The 21,290-nt window shown below is 51.2% G+C and overlaps 1 protein-coding gene across 2 annotated transcripts; it reads left to right on the forward strand.

Annotated features, from left to right (window-relative positions):
* The first annotated feature begins 1,044 nt into the window (after positions 1-1,044).
* ADA (adenosine deaminase) lies at positions 1,045-21,134 on the forward strand. 2 transcript variants are annotated; one of them, XM_065031968.1, is made up of 11 exons: positions 1,045-1,158; positions 7,547-7,608; positions 10,743-10,865; positions 11,004-11,147; positions 11,968-12,083; positions 13,960-14,084; positions 16,505-16,576; positions 16,859-16,960; positions 17,696-17,763; positions 18,249-18,378; positions 19,598-21,134. In XM_065031968.1, the coding sequence occupies exons 3-11, from the start codon at positions 10,852-10,854 to the stop codon at positions 19,697-19,699; spliced, it is 873 nt and encodes a 290-aa protein (XP_064888040.1). In that variant the 5' UTR covers positions 1,045-1,158; positions 7,547-7,608; positions 10,743-10,851; the 3' UTR covers positions 19,700-21,134. The 2 variants fall into 2 exon arrangements, with proteins under 2 accessions (XP_064888040.1, XP_064888039.1); XM_065031967.1 differs by lacking the exon at positions 1,045-1,158 and adding an exon at positions 1,457-1,579.
* Positions 21,135-21,290: the final 156 nt, after the last annotated feature.

Raw genomic sequence — 21,290 nt, forward strand, 5'->3', positions numbered from 1 at the left:
GTTCTTTCTCTGCTTACATGCCAGAGCAAGTATTAATTTTATTTTGCGTTGATACAGTGATTTTAATATCCATGGCTCCTTGCAGACATGGCTTGTTGTCTGGGGATGGCCTCACCTGGGCAGGTGAGCTCCAGTCATGCAGAACAGAACTCTGGTCCTTGGCTCTGTGATGATTTTGGAAACATCTGGACCACATCTGGAATATTGTGTCCAGTTCTGGGCCCCTCAGTTCAAGAAGGACAGGGAACTGCTGGAGAGGGTCCAGCGTAGGGCAACCAAGATGATTAAGGGAGTGGAGCACCTACCTTATGAAGAAAGGCTGAGGGAGCTGGGGCTCTTTAGTTTGGAGAAGAGGAGACTAAGGGGGGACCTCATTAATGTTTATAAATATATAAAGGGTGAGTGCCATGAGGATGGAGCCAGGCTCTTCTCGGTGGCCAACAATGATAGGACAAGGGGTAATGGGATCAAGCTGGAACACAAGAGGTTCCGCTTAAATTTGAGAAAAAAGTTCTTCTCAGTGAGGGTGACAGAGCACTGAACAGGCTGCCCAGGGAGGTTGTGGAGTCTCCTTCTCTGGAGACATTCAAAACCCGCCTGGACATGTTCCTGTGTGACCTCACCTGGGCGTTCCTGCTCCAGCAGGGGGATTGGACTAGATGATCTTTTGAGGTCCCTTCCAATCCCAAACATACTGTGATACTGTGATCATCTGCCTGCTCGGTGCCTTCTGGACAGCTTGGATCTCCTCTCACCCAGGGCTGCATGGCTGCTCCTCAATGCTCACCCTGGGGAGCGGCTCCACTTTGCAGATTTGCCTTTAGCTAAGTATGTGCAAGTGACTTTGTGGGTGCTTTGCGACTGGAGTGGCTGAAAGCTCTGCTTTCTCCAGGACCACAGACACCACGCTTGGTGGGCATGAGCAGGACTTTCTGCCCCACTGTCCCTCAGTGATGTGGGCAGCTGTGTGCATTGTCAATGGGAGACAAAGGTAGGAGGCAGACGAGAGCATAAAATGCGGCCAGAAACAAGAAATGAAACTCTGAGTGTGAGTTTGTGGGAGCTGAAAGCAGATGTATGATGGACTAAACAAGGCTGAAAAGTCATTGGACAAAACAAATGAGTCGCTGAGCAGCAACTTTGTGAGCAGGAAAGGGGGTGAGGAATGATTGCTCCTAGACTGAACAATTAAGTCCTTTTTGGGTTAAAAAAATATTATTGCATTGGGTCAAGGCTGCAGTCAAAGCTGGAGACCGCATTCGAGTCCTACGGGCCGAACTGTTGTTTTGTCGTGTTAGATTTTTTTCCTTCGATGTTATCGCAGGAGGGACCCCCCGGCGCTCGGCTCTCGAAGGAAAGGCGGGCGGGGAGGGGACGTTACCGGGCGGGATTTCGGGGGCTCGGGGCGGCAGGAGGCGGCCGGTGGCGCGGGATCGGGCCAGGGCGGGGCGGGGCCGGCAGGGGGCGGGTGAGCGTGGCCGGGGGAGCGGGTGGCGGGAGAGGAGCGGGCAGAGCAGAACAGAGCAGGAGCCAGAGTAGCAGCATGGAGCGGGGCGTGCGCGTCTTCGGGGACCCCAAGGTGAAGTGGAAGTGCTGCTGGAGGCGCTGGGCTGGAAACGGGGCATGCACCGGGGCCGAGATGTTGTGCACCGGGACAGGGAACGGGGCATGCACCGGGGTGGGAGCTGGGTCATGCATTAGGCGTGAGAACTGGGCCATACACCGGAGCCGAGCCGCCGCACATGCACCTGGGCGGGGGAGCTGGGGCACGACCCGGCGCGGAGGCGGCGTGCAGCGGGGTGGGAGCGGGGGCATGCCCGGGGCACGGCGGCTGAGCCGTGGGAGTGCGGCCTCGGGTGTCACTCGGCGGTGCCAGCCGGGGTCTGTGCTGCTGCTGCCCGGTGCGCCCCGCAGGGACGCGCAGGAGCTTCCCCGGGTGTCCGGGACATTCCGGGTGTCCCGGACATTCCGGGTGTCCCAGCGCCGGAGCGGTGCTGGTCCGGGCTCCCCGCTGCGGGGACATCCCAGCACCCGGCCGGGGTCGCTCTGCGCCTCGGTCGGGAGATGCGCTGGCAGCCTGGCTGGAGAGAAGGCGAGCACTGCAACCGTTGCCTTGGTTGACTCAAACAAATGTTTTCTCTTGTGTTTTTGGTTTGGGGGTTGGTTTTGCTGTTCTGTTGGTGGGTTTGTTTAGGTTGTTTGTTTGTTTGTTTGTTTTCTTTTTCTCTTAAACGTTTAGTTCAGTTATTCCTCAGATACTTGAGATAACATCTTGGTAACTGCTCTCAGATGGTACTCCAGTCTTTCATTCTCAGCATGCACTGTATAAATACATCTCAAGTAGGATCACACAGTAATGTGTTTATTTATCAGATTTTAAAAAATGTTGAAAAGGAAGAAGATGAGACAGATGTGGTTAGCAATGACCCCATACAGCTGGCAGAGCGCTGCTGTGCTGCAGGACAGCTCAGCGCGCAGGTTGGTTTCTGGGTGAGCTGGTGTACAGAGAGCAGATTCCCTCTGCCCAGCTGCCTTCAGGCTCTGGTGCCGCCAGGTGGGGTTGGGCTTGTGGTGGACAGTGAGGAAACAGGGCAGAGAAGATAAAGAAAAGTAATGTAAGAGTCACGGTGGTCCTGCTCTGGGGGAACCTGATTGGTGGCAACTGTGTGTGGCTCTCCCAGAATAGAAGATTGCCTCTGAAAATCCAAAAGTTGTTTGTTTGTTTTGTTACTGTTTGCATCTCCTGTCACTCCTGAGCCATCTGTCTCTCAGTTTGAGCTTGCTCCAGAAATGTCTAGTGTGCTTGGAAAAGCCTGTGTGCATGGGTCGATTCGTGCTTTGTTCTGTTGCTGTGTGAGGTTTCTGTCATGGGGAGAGTGACCCATGCAATAGCAGACAAACCTTGATACCAAAATCCGGGGTGCGTTGGCATCTGCTAATGGTTAAAGGCTTTTCAAGGCTACTTCAGTTTTGGGAGATCTTGGTGTTTCATCAGCTTCACTAAGGAAAAAAGCTGGTGGTTCACCCCAGTGGTTTTCAACTTTTGGCTGAGGGAAGCAAGTTAAGTTCTTCTTTCACTTGTGCTTCTTCCTACTTTTCCAGTGTGTGGGAGAGTGGGATGCTAGAGAGACACCTAGGAAAAACCATGCAGGGTTTGACCACTAAGATCCGGCTTCTGGGAACTGGCAATTACGAGACTGGTTTGCCTGAGTCAGGCAGTTCTTTTCAGTCCTGTGAACCTGCTAAGTCAGGCTTGGGGAAAAAAAAATGGGTCTGAAGTCAGTTAATGAGTGCTATTCATTCCCCTGGATCCTCTGCCATTGGGAATGATCAGTTTTGTGTTATCGGGACATTTCTGGTAACTGGAGCAGCTTCAAGCCCTGGTGGAATGTGGGGCCAGGGCTGCCTTTGTGTTATTCAGGAACTTGCTGACTCCTGGCAACTGGGGGGGGGGATGAACTGGGAGCTACTGGGGCTGCTGGAGGGCGACTTTGAACCCTGCTTATCGCAGGCCGTAAAAGAGCAGGAGAGACTGCTGTTCTTTGGATGCTGACCATCAGCCTCCTCTCTCTGTGCTCCACAGCCAGGGCAGAGATGGTGTCCTGGCTCACTGCTGGCTCCTCTCCCCATGGCCAGCCCCAGCTCGGGGGCTTTGGGACACGTGGCTCTTTCTCCCGTGGCTCCTGTGTGCCTTGAGCCATGGCGCAGGGAGCAGGATGGGAACAGGGGCTTCTGGGGTCAGACCCAGATTCCCAGCTGCCCATCTGTGCTGAGCGCATGGTGCAGGTGTTTGCCTTGGGTGCAAAACTTAAACCACAAACAGTAATTTTAAAAGGTGGTTCTTACTGTGGGGAGTGCCATTGCACAAGGATGATGCGGTTTTTTTGGCTCATCCACTCCTTGCACCCGACATGGTGCTGCTCAGAGTGCAAGCACGGTTCATGGCTCCAAAGCGTTGCCTCATTCCAGCCCCGTGGGGGTGTGGGGTCTGTGGTGGCTCAGGCAGGGATGTGTCCCTGCAGGAGGTGACACAATCACCATCACCTAAAACAGCACCAGGAGCCTCGTAGCGAGGCCGGTGGAGACTGAGTGGTTGGTGCTGGGAAGGATGGTACTTTAGGCTGCTCAGCACAGGAGCATCTTCCTCCTCCTCGGTCAACAAAGCCGTGGATCATATGAACGCTTCTCCACAAAGCAGGAATACTTGTGGCAGTGGAGCAGTGAGTGGGTCTCGTAGTCTCCCATGTTTCTCTTTTAAAGGCTCAAACCGTAAAGCATGTGGCCGATCCATCTCCAAAATGCATTTGTGGGTGTCGTCAGGTTTGAGGGTAACACTGTGCCTGTTCTGCTGCATGTCCCTCTTGACCCGCTCCCACCTGGTGCTTCTGAATGAGCGTTGTGGCAGTTTATGGAGAGGATTAACTTTCCTGCTGACAGCGTGCTTTCGTAAAACCGGTATTTGGGAAACACAGTTCCTGCTTTTTGCAGTGGCTGGCATTAGTTCTATCTCTTGTTTAATTTTTATCTCTATTAATGTTTTCTTGTCGTGTATATCTAAAAATTGATAAGTAGCTGTAATTACTCAAATTTTCAGTTGTTGAAATCAATGGAGTGAACTTCAAAGTATCAGCCTTTAATGTGCTGATAAAGAATCCTGGGCCAAGTCTCTGCCAAGGGTTTTAGAATGATGCAACTTTAATAGCTGCCTGGATTGTCTATTAATGTGAGCTGGAAAACATCAAAATAAAAGGTGAGGTTGGTGTTACTTTTACCATGGTGTTGAGGCGACTTTGTTCATTGTATAAATTAAAACAAAACACAAAAAACCCCACAAAATACAAAACACCAACACAAAACCAAAACCCAACCAAACAAAAACCTAAAACCACCTACCAGAGAAATTCTCTCAAGTGCTTTAGCTTGGATGGTGCTTTTTTATGCCTCATAATAGGTGAACTGAGCAATTAACTGCTTTGCTATGGTCTGCCGAGCAATCTGTAGAGCAATAGACAAATTCTGTTGGGTTGACTGTAGCTGAAAATACTTCTAATGTGTGGTTAACATTTTCCTCTTAATCTCACTAAACTGAAAATAATCAGACTTGATCTTTGGGCGGAACATACTTGTTTTGGTTTTGAATTTAGTTTTGAAGCTTATTAAGTTTCAAAGAAAACATTGCGATATTTTCAGAAGAAGAAAGGGAAGCCAGAGCCCTTAAAACTCCTTTTTTATAATCTGAACCAACTTGCTGATACCTTGCACTAACAGGTCACGTGCTGTGCTTGAGCTAAAACTTCCTTTGCCTGAAAACGGAAAGCGCTTCGGTTGCTCTGACAGCCTTGATGAGGGCTGTCTGTGCTGAGGACGCATAATTTATGGCCGTTTATGTCTTTTGAACTAACTCCTCTGGCTTTTGACCGCTTGGAGATTTTATTGAGCCGCACTATGTTTTTTTGATGGGGTCGGTGAACTCGCTCTGTGCTGCGGAGGTGCAGAAGGGCTGATGGTGGCTGCACAGAGGTGGCCCCCAGGGTGCTGGCTGCAGCTGGGGGAAGAGCAGAGCTGCTGCTCCATGAAAGCGTGTGAGAGCTCTGCTGCTTTCCCGTTTTTCATCAGAAGCAGTGTTCCTGAGTCCAGGTTTGCTGGGAGAAAGGAGACCATGGCTGGTCCCAGCAGGGCTGAAGGCTCCAGTGCTGGTGCAGCAAGTCGTGCTGTTGAGATCCCCATTTAATCCGTGTGCACAGGCTGCTTCTCCAAGTAAACCAGAGGGCTTGGGGTGGGAGACCACACGTGCACGGACCTCTGTGCTGAGGAGCAGAGCCCTGGAAGAGACACTGGGCTCCCGCCTTCACTTTATTTCTGCTTGCTCAGGCATCATCTCCTGGAGCTGTGGTTCAGAAACCCTTTCATCTTTATCTGGGTACTTTCCTTGACTTAAAGCAAGGTCACATCACCCCCTTGTATCTGGAAAAGCGTTGTGCTTTGTTTGCCCAGAACAAACAGGCAGGAGGAGAGCTACAGTGTAATCGGTGAGCAGCCTCCCGCCAACCTGCAAACCAGCGGGGTTTGCAGACAAGGAGCCTGCAGGAGCTGGGCTGCTGTTTGTGCTGCTGCTGACTGCATCCTTATCTGGAGACCTGGTGGAGACCCTGTGGGCACACCTTTGCTTCTGCCCTTGGCTGGCCCTGGGTCGCCCGAGTTGCCTAGATTAGTTTCCAGCTGCAGAAAGCAACTCCCCAAAGTGCTGAGTAGCATTGCGAAAGAGTTTCCTAGCACTTAGTTCAGGTCACTCCAGACCCAAAGAAATCCATGGCCGTGGAGGGAGAGCCTGTTGCTGGTGTTGGAGAGGAACCTTGCTGCTTTGCAAGCATCTCGCCTGCAGCAGCAGCAGGAGGTGGCTTGCATGGGTGAAGGACACCACTGGATTTGCTTTCACATCAACAGGAGTGTCACATTGGGATGTTCTTGCGGAAAATGTTTACAGTGAAAAGAGCCCCCGAGGTTTGGGTTGCTTGGTTTATATACCCAGCCTGAGCACGTTTCAAGCCTGTAACTCCATCAGAAGGTCACAAGGGCTGTTGAAAACCTCGAGGAATGGAGCTTGCATGGTTTTGAAATAGGAATTGGAGCTCAAGAGTGGAAAACGTGCCAGGCGTCCACATCTGGCGATGCAGATCATGTCCATAGTCTGTTATTTTATCTGCTGCTTCTCAGGACATTTAGTCCTCGTGAGCAGGATTGCACAACTCGAGGTGAGGGGAAAGATCAGCTTTTGCCCTTTAAAAATCTTCATCCGTGTAGATTCAGATCGTGTCTTGAGGGTAGGAGAAGTGACGTGGATATCTTTTTACAACCTGCTAGCAGGGGTGTCAGTGGGGATATCCATGATGGCTGGGCCAGCTGATGGCAACAGCGCAGCCTCAGCAGCTTGGGCTGCCCTGAGCTGGACATCTGCACTTTGCATCCCACCGGTGCAGCATTTCGGTCGTAGCTTCATGGCCATCCTATGGTGGCCTTTTGCAGCAGGAGTGGTCAATGAAGATCCTGGCCGTGGGTCAGAAGATGGGTATTTCTGGTGTTGAAGGCAGCCGGGCCAGCGATGGAGCTCACATCAGCTGCTGGGGGATGCTTCAGAGGGGGGCAAAAGGATCTAGAGATGGACAACTACATATTGCCCTGCTTGTAGGGACTGCTTGCTTGTTTTTCTTACAGGTCCTCATAGTTGTTATTTGATACATAACCTGACGCTGGGCTTGTGGGTTTTAATTAGTAACCCTGGGTGGTTTAGTTACTGGAAACACATTAAATTTCTAAAGATCCATTAAATGCGTGAGCTGCAGCAGCAATAAAAAAATACTTAGGCAATAGTTAGATATTGAAGAATAAACTTGATAATGATGGTGTCTTATAAACATTTTTGTACTTTCTTGTCATGACTTTGTCCTTGTATTTCCTGCATATATACCTGTGTTAGCACCTGCTGCTTCTCTCTAAACTTTTGCTGCAGCTCTGAGTACTTTACTGATTTCTCTTTATCTTATTGCAGGTCGAACTTCATCTCCACCTGGATGGAGCCATTAGACCAGAAACCATCTTATACTTTGGCAGGTGAGTCACAGGGAGGTAAACAAGCTCTGGGAGCTGCAGTCCAAAAGGATGGTCCCTTCTTCTTGTCCAGTTCTCTGACAGAAGAGCTTTTGTGCAGGCAGCAGACCTGACTGGTGCTGGTCTCACCTCTGCATGGACCGGTTCTCCGGCTGCCCGGTGCGAGGATGCCAAACAAGGGGGAGGTGGCATTGGTCCTGGGAGCTGGGCAAGCTGAGGGGAGCCTCTGTGAGAAAAGTAGAGATGTCTCATAAGGTGCCTGCCTTTGAGGTGTACCCAGGAATGGGCAGAGTCAGTGTATTCTCATCTTTTTCCATGTTCCTAATTGCAAATGCAAGGGAAACGAAAGCAGGCTGGGAGCGCCGTCTTGGTGGTGGTGCCGTACCGCAGTCTTGGGAGGAACAACCAGCTTGGGTGCTGCTCCCTGCCCTGCGCCGCTGAACCGCAGGTGTCTGCCCGCTGCCAGCGCCCGAGGAGTCGTGCTCATGTGAGGGTGACCTGGGAAGGCACTTTGCAGTGACTTAAAGAGAGGTCGTGTCCTTGACAGAGCCCACGTGCATCTCCTTGCTTCAGCATAGCTTGTGTAGGAAGCACCGGGGTGAATGATTAACTGGGGTGAGGACCTGGCTTCACAGTTGTAAGGAAAATAACTTCCAGCTGTCACTATTTAAAAAGCCGATGGAGACTAGCAGATACCCTTGGACAGAGAAAGCAGCGAGCTTAAAGATTTCAGGGAAGAGCTCTTAGGGGCAGCTCTGGTACTTTGAGGAGGAAATCAGTTGTGAGGAGGATGGAAAGCGGTTTGGGTGTCCTGTGAGCACAGCAGACACCAAGGCAGCACCATCCTAGGGGGAAATATTCTTTCTGAAGTAGCTTTTTCTGCTGGGAGTGGCCATATATTTTGCAGTGTAGTTGGAGTAAAGAGGGTGGATCAGAGATGTCCATCTCATTCGTTGCAGGTCATTGGCACGGTGAGCTGGCTCTGCCCATGCTGCTGGTGGGCTGCAGGCTGGAATACAAGTCCCGATGGACAGAAGAGTCAGTGCTCCCTCCCTGGGGCTCTGATGGGTCCCTGCCGCCAGCGAAGGAAAAATGCCACTGTAGTTCCCTGGGGTGGCTGTGGGAGCCCTGCAGCCCAGGAGACACCAGCCATCTGAATGTCCCGTGCGTCTCTCTTGCTTAGGACAGAAACCTTCATTGCCTGAGCATGTGCCAAGTCACCTCTTATTTTTAACCAGCCCTGGCATCCCCCGGGGCTGCCAGCCTTGGGTGCTGCCCTTTGCTGGGCTAGAGCAGAGCTGTGCTATTCACAAGCTCTAAAATGAGCGTGCACACAAATGTGAAAGCAACAGGGCAGTGCAGGACACTGTAGGGGGCTGCCTTAATAACCTCACCCTGGACACAGAAAGCTGCTTGTGGTCTATTTTTAAAGGTAAAGAGTTAGAAATAAATTTGCCAGGTGGTGGCTGACCACATAGAAATAGCCAAATGCTGCTGGGATGCACAAGCCCCCTTGGGCAGTGGCTGAACGCAGCTGGTTTTTTGAAACTTTGACGCCAATTCTGTCAGGTCTGGGTCAGGCTTTGCAGCCCCCCTACCCAGCCAAAGGCTTCTGAGCCATGGCAAACCCTTCCTGGGAGTGGGTGTCCCTAGGAGAGGTGCCCTGTCTGTGGTGGGACGTGGCTGGAGGCAGCTCTGGGTGTATGCGGAGGTGCGGGGGGGGATGAGCATGTTCCCCTGGGGCAGTTCTGCTGTGGGAAGGCTCCCAGCTGCCAGGCGGTTTGGATGGGGCAGCAGCAGCTCCCAAAGCCACGCTGGGGAGATCCACCAGACCCCGTCAACCAGAGACCAAACTCCAGCGTGTCAGCACTGCGGATCATCCCAAAGTGCCGCTGCTGCTGGCTGTGCGGAGCCAATCCTTTGGAAAGCACAGAAAGAAGGCAGGGAAATGGTTTGCTGTAGGTAATTTTCCTTGGGCCTGTAGAGGAAGATGTGGGCTGGTTGCTGGAGCAGAGACTCGGTGCCATGGAAAGGGCAAGGCAGGGAGGAAAACTGATGCTTTTGCAGAGGTGAATGTCCCCTGCCGAGTGCCAGCAAGTTCATCCGTGCGGATGGTGTGTGCAGGCTGAGCGTGGGGCTGGTGTCCTCCCTGTCCGAGCTGGGAATGAGTAACATTTGCTGGGCCCAGGAGTGGGGTCATTTGTGCTGTTTCCCTGCAGATTGCTCATCGGGACGGCTGCTGGCATCAGGACGCTAAAGCCGTCTGTGGTGTTTTGTCTCTATTAGCTGAGAGTTCCATCCATCGGCTGTAATTAATCGTGGCAGAAAAGAGAATTGAAAACAAATATCTGGTTATTATTCCTAATTTAGGTTGGCTTTCACAGACAGAGTGACAATTCATGGAGTGGGGGTGGTGAAGCCTGTAGCATCCTCGGCTCACAGCCCACTCCAGCCCGGCTGTCACCCCACTGGGGACACCTCCACCCACCCAGGACTCTAGATGTTCTGGGGAAAAATGGCCTCTTCCCTTCTAGAAGAGTTTAGGTGGGCTTTACCATCTCCATCCCGTTGGTGAGAGCGGTGGTTGGGACTGTCATTTGCTCCTGTGTGGGAGGTGTCCCCAGCAGAGGAGATGCCACCGTGATGTTGGGCTGGGGAACCAGCTCGGTTACAGGAGCTGCGGCATTAAACCCATGAGCCACAACGCTCCTGTGTGTGTGATGCTGGGTCTGGGAGCATCGATGTGGTTTTTCTAGCCTTTCAACCTGCATAAGTGGAAATCTAACTTTTCTAAAGAATTTTGGCATTTATGCTGCTAGGGACTAGGAGGCGCCAAGAAATATTCCAGACTCTTTTTAGATGAACTCCTTCTTAAGCTTAAAATGTGCTCTGGCTGTGTTCCTGCCCGGTCAGTCTGGGCTTGGATTTCGATTTGTTTGTGTTTTGGTTTGCCTTTCTCCCGGCTGAGATTCAGGACTGTGTCTGCGAGGAGGTTTTGGAAGGACAACATGTGCCATATCTTTTTTGTGAGGAAATGGCGTTTAGTGCTGCCAGCTCAAGATGCAATTGCTGTATGAAATGGACTGATTAAGAATGCGATAGCCTTCCCCATCAGTAATGCCTGGCTTTATTTCCAGGAAAAGAGGGGTTCCGCTCCCTGGCAGCACTGTTGATGACCTCCTGAAGCATGTCAGCTACAAAACACCACTGACACTTACCAAATTTCTGGAGAAGTTTAATCACTACATGCCTGCCATTGCGTAAGTACCCCTGCTTTTTGCTTCTTCCCCCTCAACCCTTGGCAGGAGCCCTTGGCTAACGTTGCTCAGCCTTGGTGGTCACCTCGCCCATGCCTGGGTGATGGGTCCTGGTGACGGGTCCTGCTGCCATCCCTGCAGGGGTGACCGTGAGGCGGTGAGGAGGATTGCGTATGAGCTTGTGGAAACAAAGGCAAAAGAAGGGGTCATCTACGTGGAGATCCGGTACAGCCCTCACCTCCTGGCCAACTGCCACGTGGATCCCATCCCCTGGGGCCAAACCGAGTGAGTGGTCCCGCTGTGCTGGGGAGCTGGGGGGTGGCCAGTTGGGCATGGAGAAGGTACGGCCCACACTGGTCAGCCAGCAAGCACATGTTCAAAGTCTGGTGTAACCAAACCTTCTCTCTCCTCCAATGCAGTGAGCACCTCTCTTCATTATTGACAGGATTTTTCCTCTTAGGATATTTCTGCATGCTGCTATGTTTTAATGTCCCTTGCTTTGGGCATCAATTCTGTATGCGCAGAGCATCAGTGCTTAAACTTGTGGCTGGAGCCAACGCCTGTGCGAGGGAAAGCAGCGTTTGGATGTGGATTGCCTGTACACAAAATGTGATTTGAACTGGCAGAGACAATGGGCAGTGTTGGAGGGGCTGACAATCCAGTCCCTTCTTTACCTGTCATCCCTCTGACTAAATCAGTGCTGGGCTCTGTGGCTTCTTGCAAAATGTTCGGTGATGGGTGCTGAGCCCCCGTGCTTGCCCCCACCTGGCTGTAGGCAGTTATGTGCCCTAATGAGATGCTCTGGCAAAGAGTGGGTTCTTCTGCTTGGGCAGGATTGGCATCCAGTTCCCTGAGGCTTTTTTAAATCTTACTGTCATCTTTGCATGCTTTTGTGTCTGATATCTGGTAAATCTGGGCACAACAAGGGTGTAAAAGGTGCTCTGCAGCTCTGGGTGGTTTCATCAGGCTTCTCTGGACATTAAGGCAAGTGGGACCCCACATTTTGTGTGGGGTGTCCCATGGGGATGCTGGGCTGGACCCGCAGCTCCTGCCTGCTTCCCTGGTGGGCGTCTGGCCTCTTGCTGATGACTTTTCTTCCCTGCAGGGGAGACCTCACTCCAGATGAAGTCGTTAACCTCGTAAATCAGGGACTACAAGATGGAGAAAGGGATTTCCGCATCAAAGCCAGGTCTATTCTATGCTGCATGCGCCATATGCCAAGTAATGTATTGCAGCTCCCCTGTTGCTCTGCTCCCCTTCCCTGACGCGTGGCGGGGGGTGACGATCCCTGGGTTCAGGTCCCTGCAAAAATATGGGGAGAGCCCCAGTCCCATGGCCCTGGGTCTGACGTGGGACCAGACAGTGCTGAGAATGAGTAGTTTTTTCCTCTTTTCCCTTAATTATGGGGAACGCACCCACTGGATGCGAGATCTGTGGGTACAACTGTCTGAATGGTTTTGCTAGACAGATTGAGTGGGCTTTTCTGGCTCTCCTTGGGCCAGCTGGTCACAGGAGGACCATGCATGAGATCTCACGCTGCCCCTGCTCATGATCATGCTGCTACAGCAGCATCCTCCTTCATTAGCCTGGACCCTGGGATGCTGGCTGCAGTCTCTGCTGGTTTAAGCTGAAGACACAAGTAAAATATACTTAAGTCACATATACAAAATGTTTTTTTATAAAATCAGCAGCTCTGAACTTTGTTGGTAACAGGTGCTGTGACCCAGAATAGGAAGAAAACCCAATTTCCAGTGTTTCATTGGGCTGCTGAGTTCTGTGAGCATCTTCTTCTAGGGAAACATGCAGTTGGAGCAAAGTTGTATGTCAATAGCTGTTCTATGTGAAGACTTTGTTGTTAATATCGTCATATCTCACAACAGTTTTATATAGGCTGAGTAATGTAGATGGTGGAAGGATTTTTGCTAATGAGTACGCTGTCCACTTGTGTCTGGAAGTGTGAAAAACTATATTTTAGAAACTGGGAGGTTTGAGACTGGGTTTTTTTCCTGCCTGCACAATCAACCCCCAACAGTAGTTTGAAAACTTGAACCTTAAATGTACAGCGAGGGAACATGTGCTTGCACAGCAGGAGGGACCGCTCCTTCAAACAACCGAGTTAATGTTCTTGTGCCTGTGCCCCAGGGCACCAACTCTTCCCCAGAGCCAGCGATACACACAAAACAGGAGTCTTGAGCGCTGTATTCGGGATGTGCTGCACTGTGAGAAGCCACCCTGTAATTTATGAACTGTTGAGAGAAAGGCAGAGATGCCAGCCAGAACTAGCTCATATTAAACTTGCTAATAAAATAATAGCTCTACCCTGGTGAGTTGGAAGCTGATTAAGAAAAAGCTGAAATTGCACACATTTTCTTATGTGTTTGCGTGATTTTTGGGATTGTATGTACACAGCAGGGGCCTGTTAGTAACACTACCATTTCTCTCTGTTTCTTGGCCTTTTTGCTAAGGCTAGGTGCTATATGAGCTGGCAGATGCATGTCCTTTCTCTGAGGTTGTCCTCTCTCCTGATCAGAGATAGCTCTGAAGTGGTTGTTGGCCACTTGTTGATCTCTTTCTCACTGATACCAAAAAGATAAAGTGGTGATTGTTCAACGCCAGCCTTCCAGGATTTCTGACCGGCTCCTTCCCACCAGCAGCAGCATCCAGGATCTTGTCTGGGGAGCTGAGGATGCTCTGCGGCAAGGCAGGGCTGAGTGTCCGACAGGGACCCCCTGAGACACCCCCCAGCCCAAACTCCTCCACAACACAAGTCTGACGGGCCAGTTCTCCTTTTCCCCTCCTTGGCCAGCCTGGGAATGGGGAGCAAGTTGTTTTCCTTTTTTTTTGATGAGAGCAGCTTTATAGCTGGTGAATACATTTGATTTCCCTTTGATGGACGATGGACTAATCAGTTGGCAGCTTTTATTTGCCTGAAGATGGCAGACCTTTCTAGGAGTAGGTTAGCTTTCTTTCTGAGCATCAAATTTTAGGAAAGATCAAAGAAAACAGCTCTAGCCTTCTACTTATATGACCAGGATTTGTTTAGAAAAATGCTGAAGCACCAATGCTTTTTTCTGAACGCTGGCGCTGTCTCTTCCAGGCTGGTCTCCTGAGGTGGTGGAGCTCTGCAAGAAGTATCAAAACAACTCTGTGGTGGCCATCGACCTGGCTGGGGATGAAAATGCGAAGGTGGATAATGCCTCCGAGCATAAGAAGGCTTACGAGGTTTGTTTAATAAGTTTCTTAAAAGAAATTACGAGAAAAACATATATTGAGGAGATGTGCATGAGGGAATGCACAGTTTGTTATTCAGACTGCAAACAGCTGGGACAGCTTAAAAATTTGTTGCAGCTACTAAAAATGTTATTTTAAATAGGAAAACTATTTGTTTATATTTCCTAAATGATTAATGGCAGGCGTCATTGCTTAAACATGGCCTTAGAGCTGGAGCTTGGCACGCTACCCTGTAGCAGTGAGTGTGGCACAAGTGACATGGAGCCTGTGTCCCCAAAGCAGCTCCTGCTGGGTTCTGCTCTTGGGGCTCAGCAAAACCATGGCCTAGGGTGGAAGAGACCGGCTAGTCCAGGCTGGCAGAAATCACCCGAGGAGCAGAGAAGAAGCTGATTCTTGAAGTGCTTTTATCCGATCATCTCAAGTGCAGATGCTGGAAGGGCTTCAGGAGCCGCATCCGAGACTCTCACCAGACCTGGAGCTTTGCAGCAGCTCGCAGGGGAAGCTTTGTGTTTCTCTCCTCCATGCTGGGGACAGTTTGGGGTCGTCAGTCCCTGCATCAGCGGGAGAGGAGATTGTGAACAATCGCTGCCAAAAAGGATGGTTTGCAAGCAGCGCTCAGGTCTGAAATGACGTGGGGCTCTCTTGGGGTCTTTGCCCCCATCAGCAGGAGCTGATACAAGATCTGTCTGTGCTGGATGAACTGAGTGGTTATAAATTGGGCATGGGGTTTTATTGACTGATAGGCAGGCATGTCTTATCCTGCCCTAGTGTGTGGGCATTACCCAGGTCCAGACTCCTCCATCTGTCTCTGTGTCAGGGACTCGCCCAGGCTCCCAGATGCTGAAGCAAACCACACTGCTGACCACTGTCCCCCTTAGCCTGCGGGGCAGGGAAGTGCATCCCCATAAATGCTGCTGCTTTGCTCCATGGGGTACAGAATGCACCCAGGGAAGTTGGAGAGACTTGTGGTGTCACTCGGGCAGGCGCGTTCTGCCTGGGAGCTCTGGGGGCTTCTGGAGAGGAAAGAGTAAATAACGGTGAAAGCTCGACTGTGGCTGCTGGCTGCAGAGGAGGAAGTGGGGCAGAAACATACAGCCAAGAATCCCGGGACCACCCTGTCCAAGGAGGCAGCGAGTCGTGGAAGAGAAGCCAAGGGAGGCACCATGTGTCATCAGACAAATGGGTTGAAAAAGAGATTAAGCCATTGCAGGGAAGATGTGTCCATGGATGGATGTTGGACACAAGCTTCTTCCTGGATGCAGTAGATGGGTAGGTCAGGCTTCAGTGGCCAGGAGGGTTAGTGGGGAAGTCCTGCTGCATGTGGTGTTCCTGACCCCTCTGCTTGCATCCCCAGCTCTTGGGATAGTCAGGGATGCCTGTCTTGGGAGAGGGGGAACAAGAGTTTCTGGTTTGTCTTCATACCCAGTAGAAACAAGTGGAAGAATCTCAGTGCTGGTGTGAATCTTTCTCTCTTCTCAGTCTAGTACTTTGGCCAGAGGGATGTGGTTATTGTAGAAAGTGTAAAATATTAGCTGTTTGGGAAAAGTCAACACTCAAATGTAAGGACATAGGCTGCCTTTCAGGTTGATGCACACAGGGCTCTTCTGTAGACATCCCAAACAGAACCTGGCCTGACCTTTGCTGGACCTGTAGCACGTGAGAAGCTCGAAATTAAGCAGCTGGAAAAAAATTATGATTGAAAAGCCCAGAAGGAGTTGCCTGGGAAGAGCGTCTGCTGCCAGACACGGCTTGCAGCCTGCCAGCCGCTGCCGGCTGGGTGACCCTTCTCCAGCAAGGCAGGAACTGGGCTCCCCTCGGGGCCGTGCCGCTTCCCAGCACTCAGGTGATATGTGGTCAGCCTGGGAAGGGGTTTTTCAGGGTGGCCATGGAGAACATCTCAAAATGTTCCCAAAGCTGCGCCTGCAGGGTACTCCCAGCTGGGATGGGTCCATCCCCAGCCCCTTACAGGAGGGAGGTGCTGGGTGTCTGAGCATTGCTTCATCTCTGCCCCGGGGGCTTTTGAGTTCTCCCACTCAGCTGCAGCTGGCCCAAAATGTAGAGGCTTCAAAGACAGGAATTGCTGCAATGTTCATGCAGAAGGGCAAGTGTCTGGAGAGGAGACAGGGGTGAGCTCACCGGGTATTAAAAGGCCTTGGAGGAGTTTGGCTGGGGTCCAGGAGAAGGTTACCAGGCTTTCTAAGGTTCTCTGCTTCTGGCATTGCCGAGCCCTTTTCTCGCAGCCTGCACAACAGCAGTGAGCGCACAGCTCTCGGGGTGCAGGGCTCATGGTTTGGGGGCTCTTTGCACGGAGCCCTGTTGCTTGCTGTGCCCCCAAGAGCGCTGCTGGTCCACGGGCTGGCTGACCTTGCTGCAGGTGATGGGACAGGAGTGTGTCCTCCTTTGCTTTGCAGGAAGCTGAAAGATGCGGGATTCATCGCACTGTCCATGCTGGCGAGGCTGGCCCGCCTGCCATGATCAAGGAGGTATGAGGAGCACCCAGCTCAGGGCAGGGACTGGGAGGGACTGGGACAGGGTGGGGAGTGCCCCTGCAGCCCCTGCACCAGGCACAGAGAAGCCCAGGTCCTTCGTGGGAAGAACTTCATAGCAGAGCAAACGTTGGGGATCTGGCCTCAGCGGCACAGGGAAGGACCTCCTGGAGCTGGGTTGGTGGCGTGGGCTGTGCCCGTGGTGGGGCCGGGGTCTCTGGACAGGCAGGAGCTGAGCAGGTGCTCTCAGACTGTATGTGGTTTTCTCACATTCTCTAGGCAGTTTATCTCCTGAAGGCTGAGCGCATTGGCCATGGATACCATGTCCTGGAGGACCCTGAGCTCTACAAGGAGCTGTTGAGAGCAAAGATGCATTTTGAGGTAGGCATGTGTGGCAGGAGGGTGACAGCCAGGTAGCTGCTGTCTAGGTGGAAAATCAGCTCTCGCTTGGGCTGTGCTACAGCCAGGGACACAACCTGACACCTGAGTGCTGACCATGTGTGTGGTGATGTTGCTGTTGAACCCACATGCCCAAAGCTCCACAGCAAAAATGGTGGGGAGACCTGCCCGTGTGCTGGGACCTTTGCTGCAGGGAGCGCTGGTGCGCACAGCAGCTTGCAGGAGGTGTGTAGCACAGAGAAATGGATCCTGCTCTGGCTGAGGATAAACTTTGGAGGGCTTATTCACTAATTTATATAACTCAGGCCTGTAGGCTCCTCCTCCCTCAAATCAGAAGCTTGTCTGGTTGGAAGGTGGAAGTGCCTGGGAGTTACTGTGCATGATCAGGTTTCCTTGACTTTTCCCTAGAATGGGTGTATCCAACTAATATATAGAATATATAGGTATATATTTAATGCCAGTGCTTTCTTAACTGTGGTCAAAGCATGGCTCTCGGCTGACTGGCCACGGGAAATATCCCACCGACTCCTGCCGCTGTCACACAGGCTGTGGGCTCTTTGCATTTGTGTCCTGGGACGTATAGTGCTGAGGGATGGCTGTGAACAAATCTCTAAACCTGTATCTGGCTTTACCAGCGTGTTTAGCTATTTGCATAAACAGCTGGGGTTCAGATCCACATGGTTGATTATGGTTTTCGTGTTTAACTCCCCGAAACAGGTCTGCCCTTGGTCCAGTTATCTCACTGGAGCATGTCATCCAGACTTTGGGAAACACCCACTAACACAGTAAGACTTCTCAATTACGTGCAATCTTAAATGATCTGTATTTGGGTGGATTATAGGTGCTTTATTGCTTTACAAAGGTAACACACATCTAACCGCTTAGGAAAATGTGGCACATCCTTGTCCTTTGGCACAGAGGGGTCTGATGCAGCTGGGGGGATACGGGGGTCCCTCGGGGAGGCTGTCCTGTCCCCCCTGCCCCAGCTGTGGGCACGGGGTGCTGCACACCAGCCACTGGCCCTGGTTTGTGGGTGACAGCTGAGGCTGTGGAACCTTGAGGTAAGAGATTCTTTGCTCCTCGCTGTACTGGAGACACAGATCAGTGCAGCGCGGTGCTGAGACAAGCCAAGCCCCGTGTTTGTGTCCAGCAATGCAAGCTGCAGGGACCGTGGTGGGGTCTTTGCTTTTACTGTGTTTTACCCCGAGAAATGCATGACTGGTGCCGCATCCAGTGTTTTACCCACTGGTTCAACCCGATTTCCTTACAGATTTAAGAAGGATCGAGCTAACTATTCTATAAACACAGATGACCCCCTCATCTTTAACTCCAATATTGACAAGGATTACGGCATAGTGAAGGACTACATGGGCTTCACTGAGGAGGACTTCAAGAGAGTGGTAAGTCAGCCTCGTCTGGATGCTCTGCTGACGTCCTGGGGCAGCCCAGAACAACCTGCTTGCTTTCTTTGAAGAGATTTCAATGGAAATCAGGAAATCCTTTATTGGCCGTGTAAGCAGGAGGGCAAAGAGGGCTGCTGAGCTGGTTGGAGGGGTGCTGGGGGAGCAGGGCTGCTTTGCGCATTGGGGGCTCTGCAGGGCTTGCATCGCTTGGGCTGACTGGGCTCAATGGGTGACAGGTCAGAGTGGAAATTGTCTTGTGATGTCCTCACAGCAGCTCTTAGCAGGAAGGAGGGAAGGAAAGCGCCTGTTGCTTTTTTTCTGGATTTGGAATCGTAGGTAGAATATTTCAAGGCTTGGCCCAGAAATCAGCACAATTCAGCAGCTACGAAAGTGCTTGCAGTTTTTGTATGTGTAACACGAGCATACAACAACAGAGCTGGAAACAAAGTGACTGTTGGTTTTGGTTTTGGCACATGCAGTCATATGGGTGTCTAGGTTTTTCTAATTTCTCACCCAAGACAGAAAGACAGGGTAACTGTTGGGAGTTGGACTTCCCTGGTTAGCAGGGGAAGCTTTCCTGGTTTGCAATGAGAGCCGTGCTCAGCACTTTTGCCTGCATGTCTCCCAAAATACTTGCTTGGATTGGGAAGTGCAGGATGCACTTTACAAGAGATTGTCAGTCCTGCTCGGAGCTCTGGCTGGAGGAATGAGTCCCTTTCTCCTGCAGACATTGCTCCCTGGGTCTGGAAGGAGGAGCAAGGAGAGCTCTGGGCTCCTGGATCCACGGCTGCTCTGCTGCCAGCTGTCCCCTCCTGCTCTTGCAGGAGCCAGGTTGTTGCTGTGTAATTAAGAAAAGCCTCTGCACAAGCCAGACAAGCAGGTTACGTTGCACAGCCCCGCTGTGTCCCATCAGGCTGCCACCACCACCGTGCTGGGAGAGGCTCTTGTCCAAAGTGGGGCTGGGAGAGCAGGAGTGGGTCTAAAAACTACAAAGTATTTAAAGACCTTTGCTTTGTCTCTGCCTTGGGACTGTGGCTAGTGAAGGGCCAGAGCAGTTGCCCTGTAAAATGAGGCCATGGAAATGAATCTGGGACTGGAAACTTTGCACTCCCCATTGCCTGCTGCTGCTCAGAGACAGAAATTGGGATGTGCCCAACCACACATTCATGTCTGATGGATCTTAATGTCTCCCTTATGTTCCTCTCTGCCTCCCCAGAACATCAATGCAGCTCAGTCCAGCTTCTTACCTGAGAAGGAAAAGCAGGAGCTGCTCAACACCCTGTACGCAGCCTACGGGATGGACCCCAGCGCGTCGTGACCCGTCCCTGCAGCCAGCCTGGAGCTGTGGCCCTTCTGCATGTGTGCTCAACTCCTCTGTGCGGGTGGGAGCACCGGGAGAAGGTGCCCAGAGCCGCTCTCTGTTACTGGCAGCCCTGTGTTTACCCTTACAGTGCTCAGCATAATTGGGCTATCACATACACCCACCTATGACCCCACAAACTCTCTCCCGAATTAATATCCAGCTTCCTTTCTTGTTGCCTTTCCTGCCCCCTGCGCCTTCTTTCCCCCTGCTTTATCTGACCTGCCCAGCCCTTGCCTGCAGTGCAGAAACAACCACCTTTAACTGTGACTGTGGCCTGGGTTAATCTAAACCTTCATAGCAAAAAGGTGTTTTGGTGCTGACAGGGAGTCAGCACTTAAGAAACAGGCTTTATTCCCATCTGTGTGGGTAGGAGGGCTTGGCCACGGCTGTATTTACAAAGGGTTAGTCTTGTACTAACAAGACCGGAACAAGAACAAACTGGAAGCTTGTGCTCTTGCCCATGCACACGTCCAAAGGGCATTTGAAAAAGAAAATACACACAGCTGGCCATGACCATGCTCCCGCATGTATAGGAAGCTGGAACATATTTTTACCGTTTTGGGCCAAAATCTGCTTTCTGGGACTTTTCCCAATTTTATACTCATCCTGAAGAATTCCTGTGAACTGCAGTTTGCTCTTCCTCTGTCTTTAAGACTTGGAAAAACCATGATCGATTGCCTGTTTTAACCATTCTGCCCTCTTCCCAACTTGAGGCACTTCTAAATCTGAATATTTAATCTTTAGGCACTATTAAAACTGAATAAGTACATTAATAAGCCAGCACCCTCTGTGATGTGCTGACTCAGGTCCCATCTCAATCGCTTCTCTCACTCACCCACAACACTGGCTAGAAGTCAGACCTAAGTGATTTTGGTGTATTCTAGTATTTTCACTTCTGCATGCAGACAGGAGACCATCATTTTCTTACGTGTGTGTGGTGTGCTTTAGCATCCCGGGGGGCTGCCAAGGTGCTTCCTCCAAAGATACTGTACCAAAAAGTTGCCTTTGACAAGGGGCCCTGGTCACCATGACCGTGGACCGTGTGTGAGACTGGTCCAGTCTCAGCCGGCGGTGACCGTGTGCTGGGAGTATTTCCATTCTTTCTGGGCTTCCCTATTTGTCTTCTGAGTAAAAGACTGATCTCTGAAGGTATGTGGTGCATATATACACCTATAGAGAGAGAGCTAGTTAGATGGATATGAGAGTGAATTTCTTCCTTTTATAAAGCAAATGATAAAACGTCACTTTTAAGAAGATGACTGCAGTAAGAACCAGGCTTTTTTTGGGTAATTTTTCTGCAAAAATGGTTTCAGAAGGAGAGTTGCTTGTTTGGATTCTGAACGGTGGATTGTTAATCCTGTTTAATAAAATAACTGATTTCTATTAAAAAGAGAAATCCTCTTGCCTTTCTGTTCAAGGGAAACAAGGTTCAAGGAACTGCGGTCCACACCGTGAGCCATCGTAGCCCTGCTAGAGCAGGAGGGTTAATGAGTAGGTGTGGTGGGAGCTTTGCCAGCCCAATTCCTCCCATCTCCTGTGGCCAGGT

The sequence above is a fragment of the Columba livia genome, chromosome 16 (genome assembly GCF_036013475.1).
Source record: "Columba livia isolate bColLiv1 breed racing homer chromosome 16, bColLiv1.pat.W.v2, whole genome shotgun sequence".
Taxonomy (NCBI): Eukaryota; Metazoa; Chordata; class Aves; order Columbiformes; family Columbidae; genus Columba; species Columba livia.

Coding starts and splice junctions, on each gene's coding strand:
- ADA (XM_065031967.1), top strand. CDS start 1,544: ATGGAGCGGGGCGTGCGCGTCTTCGGGGACCCCAAG. Junction 1,580..7,546: donor GCGTCTTCGGGGACCCCAAG/GTGAAGTGGAAG, acceptor ATCTTATTGCAG/GTCGAACTTCATCTCCACCT. Junction 11,148..11,967: donor ATCCCCTGGGGCCAAACCGA/GTGAGTGGTCCC, acceptor TCTTCCCTGCAG/GGGAGACCTCACTCCAGATG.